General features: G+C 32.7%; 1 protein-coding gene across 1 annotated transcript in view; it reads left to right on the top strand.

Annotated features, from left to right (window-relative positions):
• LOC140440053 (homeobox protein unc-4-like) overlaps positions 1-10,971 on the top strand; it is a 147,667-nt gene extending 136,696 nt beyond the window's left edge. The window contains exon 3 of the mRNA XM_072530299.1: positions 10,337-10,971. Coding sequence (XP_072386400.1) covers positions 10,337-10,798 — 462 coding nt within the window. The 3' untranslated portion in view covers positions 10,799-10,971. The remainder of the gene's footprint in view (positions 1-10,336) is intronic.
• The last annotated feature ends 2,092 nt before the right edge of the window (positions 10,972-13,063 follow it).

Below are 13,063 nucleotides of genomic sequence, written 5' to 3'. Positions count from 1 at the left end.
AAAAACAGGAAATACTTTCTCAAGAGTATTTACAGTAACGAAAGGCTTGAGACAAGGATGTTGTCTTTCCCCCACCCTATTCAAAATATATATCCAAGAAGCACTGCACCAGTGGAGACAAAAATGTACGGGAATGGGGTTGAAGCTTAACAACCATTATCTGACAACGCTATTCTTTGCAGATGATCAAGTACTAATTGCAAGCTGTGAAGAAGATGCAGATTATATGCTTAGAAAGCTCAAAGATGAATACGAAAAATGGGGGATGAGTATGAATATGTCTAAAACAGAATATATGCGAATAGGCAGTGAAGACGAAGACCCGGATTTGGAAATTAGACAAATGAAAAGGTGCTACGAATACAAATATTTGGGAAGTATTATCTGCAGTAATATAATATAATATAACGTATACCTAATTCTGAAATTAGAAGAAAAACAGATAGAGTACATACAACTTCTGAAAGAATAGAAACTAGACAGTTAATATGGTATGGACACGTACAGAGGATGGACGACAACAGATGGCCAAAAAGAGCTATGGAATACAATCCAAGTAATAGAAGGAAACGAGGAAGACCAGCCAAGTCTTGGATACAAGGTGTTATGGAAACCATGAAAGACATGGCCATTGATGAAGACACCTGAAGAGATAGAAAAAGATGGCGATCAAAATGCGGGAAGCGGCAGAAGCTGTAGGATCCCCGCTTATAATATATATATATATATATATATATATATATATATATATATATATATATATATATATATATATATATATATATATATGGTATAAAATTAACTTAATCTGCTCTAATATTGGATGAGAGGGATAAATCTGAGAAATGTTTTACTGTTGATCTCACATAAATGATTTATACTCACAAGATGACAAAATAATTATGTCTGATGAATAATATCACATGGAACGTTTTATGATGAATAAACACAATATAAAATATCCTCAAATTTTTGTAATTTGTTTCAATTCGTCAAAACCCTCTACTATTGATTCAATTAAAATACGCCCGTATATCACTTAATACTATCTTCAAACAAATATTTTCTTTTGGGAATAGAAGTAATTTTTTTATTGTAAGGGTGTAAGTTTTTCGTCGTCTACCGTGGCGCTATCGTTTATTTACATACTTATTGACGATATTGGTTTTAATCCGTAAAATTTCTATTTATTCGGCAAACCGAGGCTATAAAGGTTATCGCCATAACTTTATAGCCGTAGCAACACGGTGGGTGCTCTCTATATGAAGGCATCAACCTTAAAACAATCAATTTGTATGCATAACATGCGATAAAAGCACCGAGTTGGATACACACCAGTCAACGCCAACAGGGGGTGTGAAATAAATACTGAATTTTGCTATTTCGCTCTCTCGCGTATAGATATTAACGGACGTCGGGGATTTACTGGAAACTTAACCGTGAACGTTAACGTAACTAATGAAAGTCACGTGAGAATAATAAACAAATAGAATGTAATGTATACGAAACGGGAGGTTCATCAAGAAAAATGAGATGAGTGTAATAATTATAAAAAAAATGGTAATTGACAAGGGCCATAACATATATTTTTGATTTTTTTTAATAAAAATATCGTGGTAAGGAGGGAACTTTTTAACTTTTAGGAGGAGGGGACTTTTTGACCTTTTCACCACCGAATGAATTTTTACTTATAAGAAACTAAAACTCTTCATATTTATAATCACAACAACTGATTTAGACACATTATTATGTATATAATTGGTCGTAAAATTCTCTTTTGTGCATTCTAAGTAGATGGGAACTTTTGGTCACAATGGTAGTTTTGACTGGGATTCTAAGGTCCCATCAGTAATAAAAAGAGCACTTATAAGAAAAATTTTAATAAAAAAAATGCTTACAATTTCATTATGAGCTGAGTGTTAAAAAACCCTTTTTGCATAAAGGTACATTTCATTTAACACATAAAGTTTTTGTATGGTTTCCTTTTTCTTTTGAAAACAACTGATCATCTTTAGTCTTCTTTACTGTTAATTTGTTTTGGAAGGTGATCTCTAATATTTGTCGTACGTTTTTGTGTACCTATCTAGACGGCTAGTGACTTGTTTTAAATTTAGCTTTGAATCATCACAAACTTATCAACTGCTCAGCTACAGGTAGTTGATAAGTATGGGCAAAAAGAGGAACTCCCTTTCTTTGAATCTAAATTTCCAAATATTATCCATGAATGGATTACAGATGTGATTAGTAATTTGAGGAAAACTTGACGCCACTATTTAGTAAATTTTCTGTCAATCATACGTACCAATCTTTTAATCAGCGAAATCAACCCCTCCCATATGTTTATTGAAAAATACTATAGCTTCAGGTTTTATTTCAATCTGTAGTATAGATGGTGTACGGCACTATGATAAAAATAAAACTTATTTAGTATCCTGCCATCTAACTGCCATTACATCTTTATAATTTATCAATGAATCGGATTCGCCTCTCGATAGTTTCTTATCAATAAAATAAGGAGTATTCTTTCTGCGCTTCATGTATGTACCAATGCATGGAAACTCAAGATTATTTCTAGATATAGTATCATCAAGAGTCCCTTCTTGATTCCGCTTATAGTGCTGTGTTTCCCTTCTTGATTTCACTTATACGTAATTAAATTTCTAATATACGATTTTATATCACCAGCTAGATTTCGATACTTTGTTACATCTGTTTCGACACTTTCCGATACTTCACGTGCGCACTGGTCTTCTGCTTCAATTCCATTAATACCAATATGAAATTTCGTTCTTTGTCCAACGCCTGCCTGCTAAAACAGAGCCTCCTCTATCATCCACCGGTCCGGAAGCGGAATGGCTGCTGTAAGACCAAGCATCCAAAGTACTATCTATTGTATCGACAGAATGTTATCAAGGGGGCTCCCTGTCTCATTTCCCTGTTTCCTTTTTTATTTTATTCCTAAAAACTGTTTTTTATTTGTTGGGATTAACCCCGTTCTAAAAAGCGCGTGAAAGATTGTCATCGCTCCTAAAACGGAATCACTTTCAGTCAGACTTGCACAGTCTAGACTTGTTCACTTTTTATTAAAACGAATTCTCTTTATCTTCAACTTCCAGCATCTTTTTCTCTTACCTTTGCTGTTGTTCTAGCTGTCTTTATTTATCTTCTTTCTTTTTAATCATTGCACGAATATAGTTGTGTACGCTAGTTTAACATGCTTCATTTTTAATCATTCTCCTAAACATTTTTTGCTCTGTTACAAAATTCACACCCCTCTCTCTTTCCATTCTGTTTCTTTATTTATCCATCTATTTCATTGTGACATTGTATATATTATAGTGTCCGGGTAACCGCAGTATAGGCATTTATCCATGTCAGCCTTTCCGAACCTAGAGAGGTTAGTCTTAAAACACACGTGTTCTGTTATCACCTGCGTTAGGAAATAATCCAGTCGCCTGTGACAGCAGTTCGCCCATTATCTTAAATTTGGGATTAGTATGCCACACCCTACGTGTTGTTCCATTCTTCTTGCCTTTTTTTAATTGACCCTTCCCTTTCTTATCATCTCTCGGTCAAAATAAGGTCTAGGACTCTTTTCTTATATAGCTCTTTTCTTTCCACTATCAACACATGCAGCGGAATACATCCAGTGATGGTCCATAAGGTTGCCACAGACACAGTCCTGTGGACGCATGCCACTCGTAACAGGCTTGTTCTGTCCACTTGTCATTAGCCTCCTATAGTACGATCAACTGCACAACACAATGTAAGACTCTCCTCCTGGATTTGGATTCTTCAATCGACATGGGAAATATTATTAGTACTTGGATTATTATTATTATTACTTGAATTATTATCAATGTTGAAATATAACAAACGCACACACACGCTTACAACTTTTGTAAGGTACGAAAAGTGGCATTTTTTACCCCGATTAGACTTCTGACCATCGAAACGATTGAAACCTTGAAATTTATTTAGTAGTCTATCTGCGATATCCACATGTTAGTTATTCAGATAAACATGTGGTCGCCATTGATTTGTTTTGTTACAGATTATTAAACCAATGCAGTTGAAATGGATACATTTTAAAATCTGTGCGATAAAATGTATCATGGATGGTGTTTGCTGTATGTTATTCTGTATATGTATAGAAGTGTCTATATTATAATGTTGTTTTACTCTTCTACATCAGGATTTGGTTGCACCGTAACCAAAAACCATCCTACATGGCAAGTTTTACCAAAGTAAAAATCTTACTTAAATACAGCATAGGATATTAAGAATACTATACTTATTGCTAATGTGAGTATTCTTATTAAATACATGTCTACAGTATGGATACCATATACACCTTGCTTAATTTGAGGTTTACTCTGTTTTGCTGCACTTTTGGCCAGCATACTATTTATATATTATGTAATTGTTATAGTTATTAATTTTACCAATACTAAATACCAACATAAATCCAATAGAACATGTCTGGTTTTAAACCACATATTTTCCCATGAGTGGAGTGTTAGTAGTTTTTTCCTTTATATATTTTCCTTTATATATATATATATATATATATATATATATATATATATATATATATATAAATATTACGTGTCCCATTAAAAGGCAGAATCTTTACAGCTCAAGACTTAACGTAAGCGTTAATCACCCTATATATATTTATATATTTTTTTTTCAAAAAACATACAATTAGGTTCAAAAGTTGATACATCACAAAGTGTTTTATGATTTTCTAAAATAAAACCAGAAGTTATTATAAAATATACGTGATTTTCACACTGAAGTTTCACAGAAATAGTATATTTTGTTCTAAAGCTATTTTCTTGTGGCATTTTACAGTAATTACTATTTTAATGGGAATAAGCTACAATTGAAGTTTAAAATGAGTTTATTGGCGTTTCAATTTCCACTTCAGAAATCGTTTTCAAAATACAAGCATTAATGATTGTATTTTGAAAACGATTTTCGAAGTGGAAAATTGAAACTTCAATAAACTTATTTTAAACTTTAATTGTGGCTTATTCCTATTAAAATAGTAGTTAATATATTTCGATTTAGATTAATTATTATTCCTTAGAATATTCTATTTAACCATTTATTATTTACAGAGCAACATAATGAGTTGTATAACTCTGCATATGACTACTACTTCTTCGTCAACAATGTCAGTCGACAATCTTAATATTCCTTTATGTCTAGAACTTATTGTGATACCCTCTTTTCTTTAACCCTTGTCTTGTCTACAAACTATATGAACTATGAATAAGGGTAAACTGGCCACTACACGCCACCAACTTTTAGTACTAACATACCGCCCCGAAATTACCATGTTAATTATAGTGTTTCCATACTGTCAGAGTGGCATGGTGTTGTGTAGCGTGATATAGGGCAATATTAATTTCCATGATTTTCGCCCAGCAGAACCTCGTTCCTATTTTCCTATTCCTAATACATGCATTAAGGTTGGGTTGTGAAGCGTGGAATATTGCTTATGACTTAATTCGCCATTCGGTTAAGATATCAATCAGGTCATTTATTGATATATATATATATATATATATATATATATATATATATATATATATATATATATATATATATATATATATATATATATAAATAGGTTGACAAATTAAAATGTAAGAATAAATATGTGCAATTATTCTGTTTTCTGCAGTTTAATTAAAATAAAATGGAATAGTATTTTCTGTTACAATATAATCCCCAGCGGCGGCCCATGTCTCAATAAAAGGGAGATTAATTTTAAAACTAAAAAGGAAGACTTTAAGAAGTATTATTGAATAGGCTAATAGGTAGATGTAAGAGGTAGCATTCGGATTTTTGCAAAAATCAAAACCGAAATGTCATGCCAAAAGTTTTGAAGATTGGACTTTAATAATGGAAATTCCATAGTGGCCGCTTAATGGAAAAGTAATAAATTTTATTAATCTCATGAGAATCGAAAAAAAAAATGGCAAAAATCGAGCAACGTTTATTTATTTAACAGTTTTATAGCAACTGACTTTAATTTCATAAGAAAGCTACACTCATCATCTTTAAAAGTCTTTTTGATTTTTGTCGATAGAATACTCTTACCAAAAGATATCGAATTTTTACCGTCGAATTGATACAAATTTTATTTAAAATTGATTTCGCGCGCAAAGCCGCGTCGCTTTAAACGATATTTTTGAGAAAACGCCTTATTAGAGTATATTTTTGAGAAGGTTATTAAAGTATTTTTAGACAGAACCTGTTCTACTCTTATTCTTGTTGGCGTTTTATTTCCAGTATAATTTTTTTATAATTCTTGTATCTTTTTTTCCAAGACCATATTGTTCAATATTTTCGTTAGAATTTTTTTGAGGAACTCGATCGAAAGCTTTTTCGAAATCTATAAAATCTTTTACCTTGCATAAGTGCATTTTCTACAGTTGAGCATTTGAAGGCAGAGCAGTTCTAGTTCTCATCCTTTCCTGAATAAAAATATCTCCAGAACTTTGTCACATTTTTTATTGATTGTATTTTGTATAATTTTGAGGAGAGTTCTAAGACGTGTTCATTAGTATTACACAAACAACTTTTTGTCCTATTTAAGCATATATTTATTTTAACAAAGCTTTTTACAGGTTGATAAAAATATTAGAGTGTAGGTGGAGTTTCCTATACCTATCTCTTTTCATTTTTGAGATATTTAAAGATTTACAAACTTGTAAACGTTAACAAGACATAAAAAAAAAATTAAATTAACGATGATGGTTTCCAACCTCCGATAGGAGAAGGAACCTGAAGAAGAAAAAAGCGTTAACAATAATCGTGGTTAACAGCGAATGATGAAATAGGAGTAGTAATTTGTGCCCGTAAAAATCATTGCAAAAATGAAGCCTACAGAAAGATGCTTAACCGACGAATTAAAAGAACTGTTGAGAATTACCAGACACAGAGAAGAGAAGAAAAGAGGATACACAAATGAAAAAACAAAACCACTTAAATAAGGAACGTAAATATATAGAAAACCTCAACAGAGAGAAAGAATTCAGAGCATTCTATAAGAAAGTTAACATCAACAGAAAAAAATCACTGTAACCACAAGACAATGCAGAAGTCACAATAGCGACCTACTAGCAACAAGAGAAGATGTATTGGATAGATGGGTGAAATATTTTAACCAAGCACTTAATAAAGAGCAATAATAAAAAACCTGAAAGACGAAAAAGATAAGATAAGGGGAACAGACGAGGGGGAAGAGGAACCGCGTTAAAAATCTAGCCAGAAACAAATCACCCAGAATAGATAATCTCCCAGCTGAACTATATAAAGGAGGTGGCCATGATACCATAATGTAATTACAGCAGCTTATAAAAGAAATATGGACGCAGATATCCCTCCCCAATAATTGAAATCTTGGAATACTTTGCAGCATTCACAAAAAAGGAGATATCTTTGAATGCTCTAACCACAGAGGAATTACGCTTCTAAATGCAGCGTATAAAATATTTTACACAGTACTATGTCGCCGTATGGTACCATATGCAGAACGGATAGTAGAAAAATACCAGGCTGGTTTCAGAGGTGGTAAATCGACAATTCATCAGGTTGCAACCCTGAAACAAATTTCAGAAAAAACAATGGAATATGGCATTGATACTCATTATATATTTATAGACTACAAAGTTGTCTACGACGCTGTGAATAGAAAAGAAATGTTTAAAACAATGAAAAAGTTAAGAATACCAAATCAGTTGGTAAATTTAACAAAACTAACTCTTGAAAAAGTTGAATATAGAGTACGAAAAGGGGAACTGTCTAAAACTTTTAAAACAAATAACGTACTACGCCAGGGAGACCCTCTCTCCTATATACTGTTTAATCTGGCTCTGGAAAAAGTAATACGTATGTCACAAATCACAACCATTGATTCAGTACGGAATGCGAACGGAAAATGCTGTACGAGAGGCATATGTAGTATTAGAAGAATCAGCTACAAAAATGATTTAAATAATAACCACTATCAAAAAGAAGTATATGGAAATAAGCACGCAACCCCAAATGCTACGACCAATTGTTATAGAAAACTACGTCATCGAAGCAGTGAACGAATTTATATACTTGGGAGCGCTCCTTAACACTGAAAATAATACTACCGTAGAGATAAACCGCAGAATTTACACGGCTAACAGATGCTATTTTGGACTCAATCTTCTCCTTAAATCCACAATTATATCGAGAAATATAAAAATAAATGTCTACAAAACAATAATACTCCCAATCCTGACATATGCTTCAGAGACCTGGACTCTAACAAAAAGTAATAAAAACATGTTAGGATGTTGAATATTTCAACAATTCAACAGAAAAGTACTAAGGCGCGTACTAAAGTACTATGGAGCAGTGAATAACAATGGAGTGTGGAGGAGACGATACAACTTTGAACTTTATAGAATATCGGAGCCAGATATCGTAAAACATATTAAGATAGAACGTCTAAGGTAGATAGGGCATGTAATGCGGATGAAACAAAATGACCCAGCTAGAAAAACGCTAGTTGATAGACCCATTGGTCAAAATAGAAGAGGAAGACACAGAACAAGGTTCCTTTATAACATCGATGAAGACATGTGTAATATGGGAATACGTGCTTGGCGGAGAAAGGCGATGGATAGGGATGACTGGAGAGAAATTCTTGAGGAGGCTAGGACCCACGCAGAGTTGTAAAGCCAGAATAATAAGGATGATGTCGTGGTTATGTACAACACATCACCGAATATTGGCGATATACCTATCCAAGATACTAAGCCATCAGTAAAATTTAAATTTTGATTATTTTATCACACAGGGTGTTTTATTATTTTAGTTGAATTTGGCCTACATATCACATTGGATAATATTCTTATTTTAGAGAGAGCACCTTTTATTATATATTTTATACTGAAAGAGATTTATATTATCTTTCATTTCAACGGTTAATAAGTAAGATTAAATAACCCTCTTTTTATTTTAATCTTTGTGCCTTTTTTCGAAAGTCTTTTAGTCGATAAAATGGATTAGAATTTACTGCTGACTGCCTATTACTGTTTAAACAACAGCTTTTATTCTAGCTTTCATATCTTCTGAAGTAATCGATGGGGTGTTATACACTATATTTTGTAGGTATCCCCAGAAAAAAACTTCATCGGCGTCAAACCCGGAGATCTTAAAGGCCATTTATGTATACTTTTCCTTTTGATTCATTTAATACCAAAACGCTAGTTTAAGTATTGCCGTACCCAAAGTTGAAAATGTGCTGGGGCTCCATCCAACTGCATCCATATATTCTGCTTAATATTTAGAGGTACATCATCAAGAAGGCTAGATAATTTCTTGCACAAAAAATGTAAAATTTTTCTGCCATTAGAATTATCATAAAAAGAATAAGGACTGCGATGCTATTATTTCCCATACGTTCAAGGACCACCTGCGGTGATGATCGAGAGTGCGTTCATCATTAGTACGATATACTTTTGGATTTTCATCACTGGAATAATAAAAATAGTGGCTATTAAAAAGTCTATTATTACGGAAAGTGCACTCATCGAAAAACAAAACAAATCAAAAAATCTTAATCGGGTACTAAATTATCCATAACCCATAAACAAAAATCGATTACGGTAACTTCCTTATTTTATAGTTTTCCTAATGGTTATTCAATGTATATAAAATGATTCAATTTATTTTCTTGGGTTTGCGGGCTGAAGTATATATTTTTACGTTACTCAGATTAATAAGGCTGGCATTAATTCTTATAACAATGATGCCGTCATTAACGATGTAAACGATGCAAAAATTTTTTACACTACGTTTAATGTCTTTACTACCCTGCCATACCGTTACTAGTTTCCTGAGAAGTAGAACTCATTTTGGTTTTCATTCGAATGACTATTGGTAATTATTCGAATTGGTAGTTTATCAACAGCGTGAGTTTCTGAGTGACCTACAATTGTATATCATTTTATTTATTTTTTTATCACTTCCAGTTCTCCAGGTTTCGGTAGTAGGTACACCAACATTCTACGACCAATTCCACACCCCATCAATCCAGTACTTGGATCTAACTGACATTAATTGCTACTTAAGTCTCATCGCATATTAGGGGTAATAGGGTGTGGACATATACCTAGAACCTTAGTAATAGTTCTTGTGTATAAAAAGCTTTAATAGCTACACAATAAGCTTAATTTTTGAATCTAATTTTATAACTTCTTAATGCAAGAATGTTTTCAAGCCAGATATTCCCTTCTTTATTTTAATTAAGCAATTGTCATATAAAAATCTCTTGTTTCAGGTTTGGTTCCAGAATCGTCGTGCTAAATGGCGCAAGAAGGAACATACCAAAAAAGGACCTGGCCGGCCCGCCCACAACGCTCATCCTCAATCCTGCTCGGGCGAACCAATACCACCTGCCGAGCTACGAGCCAGAGAACGTGCGCGTCGCAGGAAAAAGCTTCAAAAAGCTCTAGAGCGACAAGCTCGCAAGTTGCGCGCCAAAGGAATCGCAGTGGATCTTGTGGCGCTTAAAAGAGAGTACCTTGCGCAGAGGGGCGGTGACGGGGCAGATAGTGATAGCGATATAGACGTTGTCGGTGACTCTGGGGCGGAATCAGAAAACTTTAATAATAGCGAGAGTGGTAGGTACTCATCTTCCGTATCGGAATCTGGAGTGGATCTAACCGCAGGATCACAAGATGACAAAATCAGACGGGCAAATCCGTTTAGTATAGATTCTTTACTAAACAATAACACTTGAAAGAGTCTATTTGAGAAATTTTTTGTGCAATAGATTATTTCTAGGTTTTCGTCTGTTGTTAGTGATATTTTATTGTGTTATTTTTTTAAAGATTCTAAGATCTTTGAAGGAAGTTTATATTTTTAATTATTTATCAAACCTTTTGATTTTTAAAGACTTAAATACTGGAGTAATTCGTAATAAATTGAAATAGGTAAAATCTTATTAAATTTTATCAAGATTGAATAATGTATATTTTAAATTGTATTTTAAATAAACCAAAATATTGATAACTTAATGCCTTTACGACAGTTAAAGACATTTTACAAAATAATAGAATTTTATGAATTAAGTCAAACAAACGAGGTAATAATACTTTTTACTTTTTTGCAATTTATATATTATGTATTTTGGAATTTAAAGTAATATGAATATAAAAAATTTATCAAGTGTATTAATTTAAATGGACAAACGTTAAATTGCCCAATAAAATAGAAGAGGAGACTGTTAAACACTGGATTGTTAAGATAAATTCTGCAATGTATAAAGAGATAATTATAGATATAAAAAATAGAGTAAAAAAAATAACAGCAGACAGGATATCAAATATATTACCACTTTTATTATAATAACAATAATGATACATATAAGGAACTGATTAATCTTAATTTTGATTACAGTATAACAACTTTAATACAAAATGTGCAATGAAAATTTATTACAGCATAACTAAGTTGTAAAACTCCTTCATTTAAGAAATCAAAGATGTAGAATGTGTTAAAAAAATGTCGTTAATACAAAGTCTCTTCATGCGTTAAAAAATTAAGACTGACCAAGTTGGGAAAATCTAGTCAAAGCTAGCAAAAAAACAAAGAAAATGGCGTTTACTAAACTTTAATCCACTAATTAGAACTCGAGATATTATAAAATTAGTGCAAAAAGTTGGAAAATAAGTATTTTTCGAAGCTTTTTCGACAAGAAACGAATTTAATTGGAAAAAAACATTCTCTATCTCTTTTAGTTTACGAGCTAGAGCCTTATAAACAATTAAATTGGTAATAACAATTTTTTGACCACCCGGATCGAAATCCGCCCTCGAAATTCGTAATCAGCAGCCAAAAATACATACAAAAAACTTGTGTGGACATATCAGAATTGAAAAGGCCGTGGTGACCTAACTGGCCACTAGTTTGTCTCTGAATTCAGAAAGATCGAAGCTTTCCCCACTTTTTGGAATTTTGCAACTGGGCACTCATAACTCCCGTCTATTCAATAATTTGGGCTAGTGTAAGAACTATTGGCTAACGATAATGATTTATAAAAAGCCATTGTTAACGTTTGAATAAATTTAAAAATAAAATATTAAACATAAACTCCTTTATAAAAGGTATATTAATATAAAAATCCTAGCGGGCTACGTCAAAGAACATTTTCGGAACTATCGATTATTAGTTTGATATTTGATTAGACTCTCTCTATAACGAGAACTGAAATGGCAGACTAATTACCTCGTTATAAGCCGACCTCGTTATATCAGACAACAATAATAATACTGCGCATACATATGAATAATTATGTAGTTTTCTAAAACATTACCTTCCTATAGTGAAGCCAATCGGAGCAATATAAGATGCTAAATATTGTTTGAATGGCGTTTTTGAAAAAAAGTTGTTTACTTTTATTGTCAATGAAATACATTAAAACAAAAAAGAGTTATTTACTTTTATTGTCAATGATATACGTTAAAACAAAAAAATCTGTACTTACATTTTTTTCCAACTACATAATGTATAAAGCGTATTTTCAAGGATAATATAAACTATCGCTTGTCGGCATTGAAAACATTATCGTCATTGTAATTTTGTCTTATTGTAGGCCATGACTTCAACCAGTTGTTGGTGACTTCTTCGGAAACACTCCTCGCTTCACCACAAATTTTTCCTTACGTAATTTCGTGCCTGGCCTTAAAACGGCTCATCCAATCACTCGATGCATTAAAATTCTCATCACCACCTAGCGCCTGCGAAAACTGTGTTGCTTTTTCTTAAAGCAATGGTCCACTTATTGGAACATTCGCAGCCCTGTTTAGGGTAAACCATTTGACCAATGCTGTATCGAGTTCTTTATTAGTTGCGGCACGTAGTTTTTTCGATTTACCGGAAAAAGACAAACCGAAAATCTTGTGTTTATTTTTGAGCATGGTAGATAGAGTGGAGCTTTAATTCCTCTTTCACGACAAACTTATGCTTTCTTCTTGCCGTTCTCAACATCTTTAAGGATGTTAAT

The sequence above is a fragment of the Diabrotica undecimpunctata genome, chromosome 4 (genome assembly GCF_040954645.1).
Source record: "Diabrotica undecimpunctata isolate CICGRU chromosome 4, icDiaUnde3, whole genome shotgun sequence".
NCBI lineage: Eukaryota > Metazoa > Arthropoda > Insecta > Coleoptera > Chrysomelidae > Diabrotica > Diabrotica undecimpunctata.
Note: the sequence above shows the minus strand (reverse complement) of the source record. Positions and strands in the feature narration are given on the sequence as shown.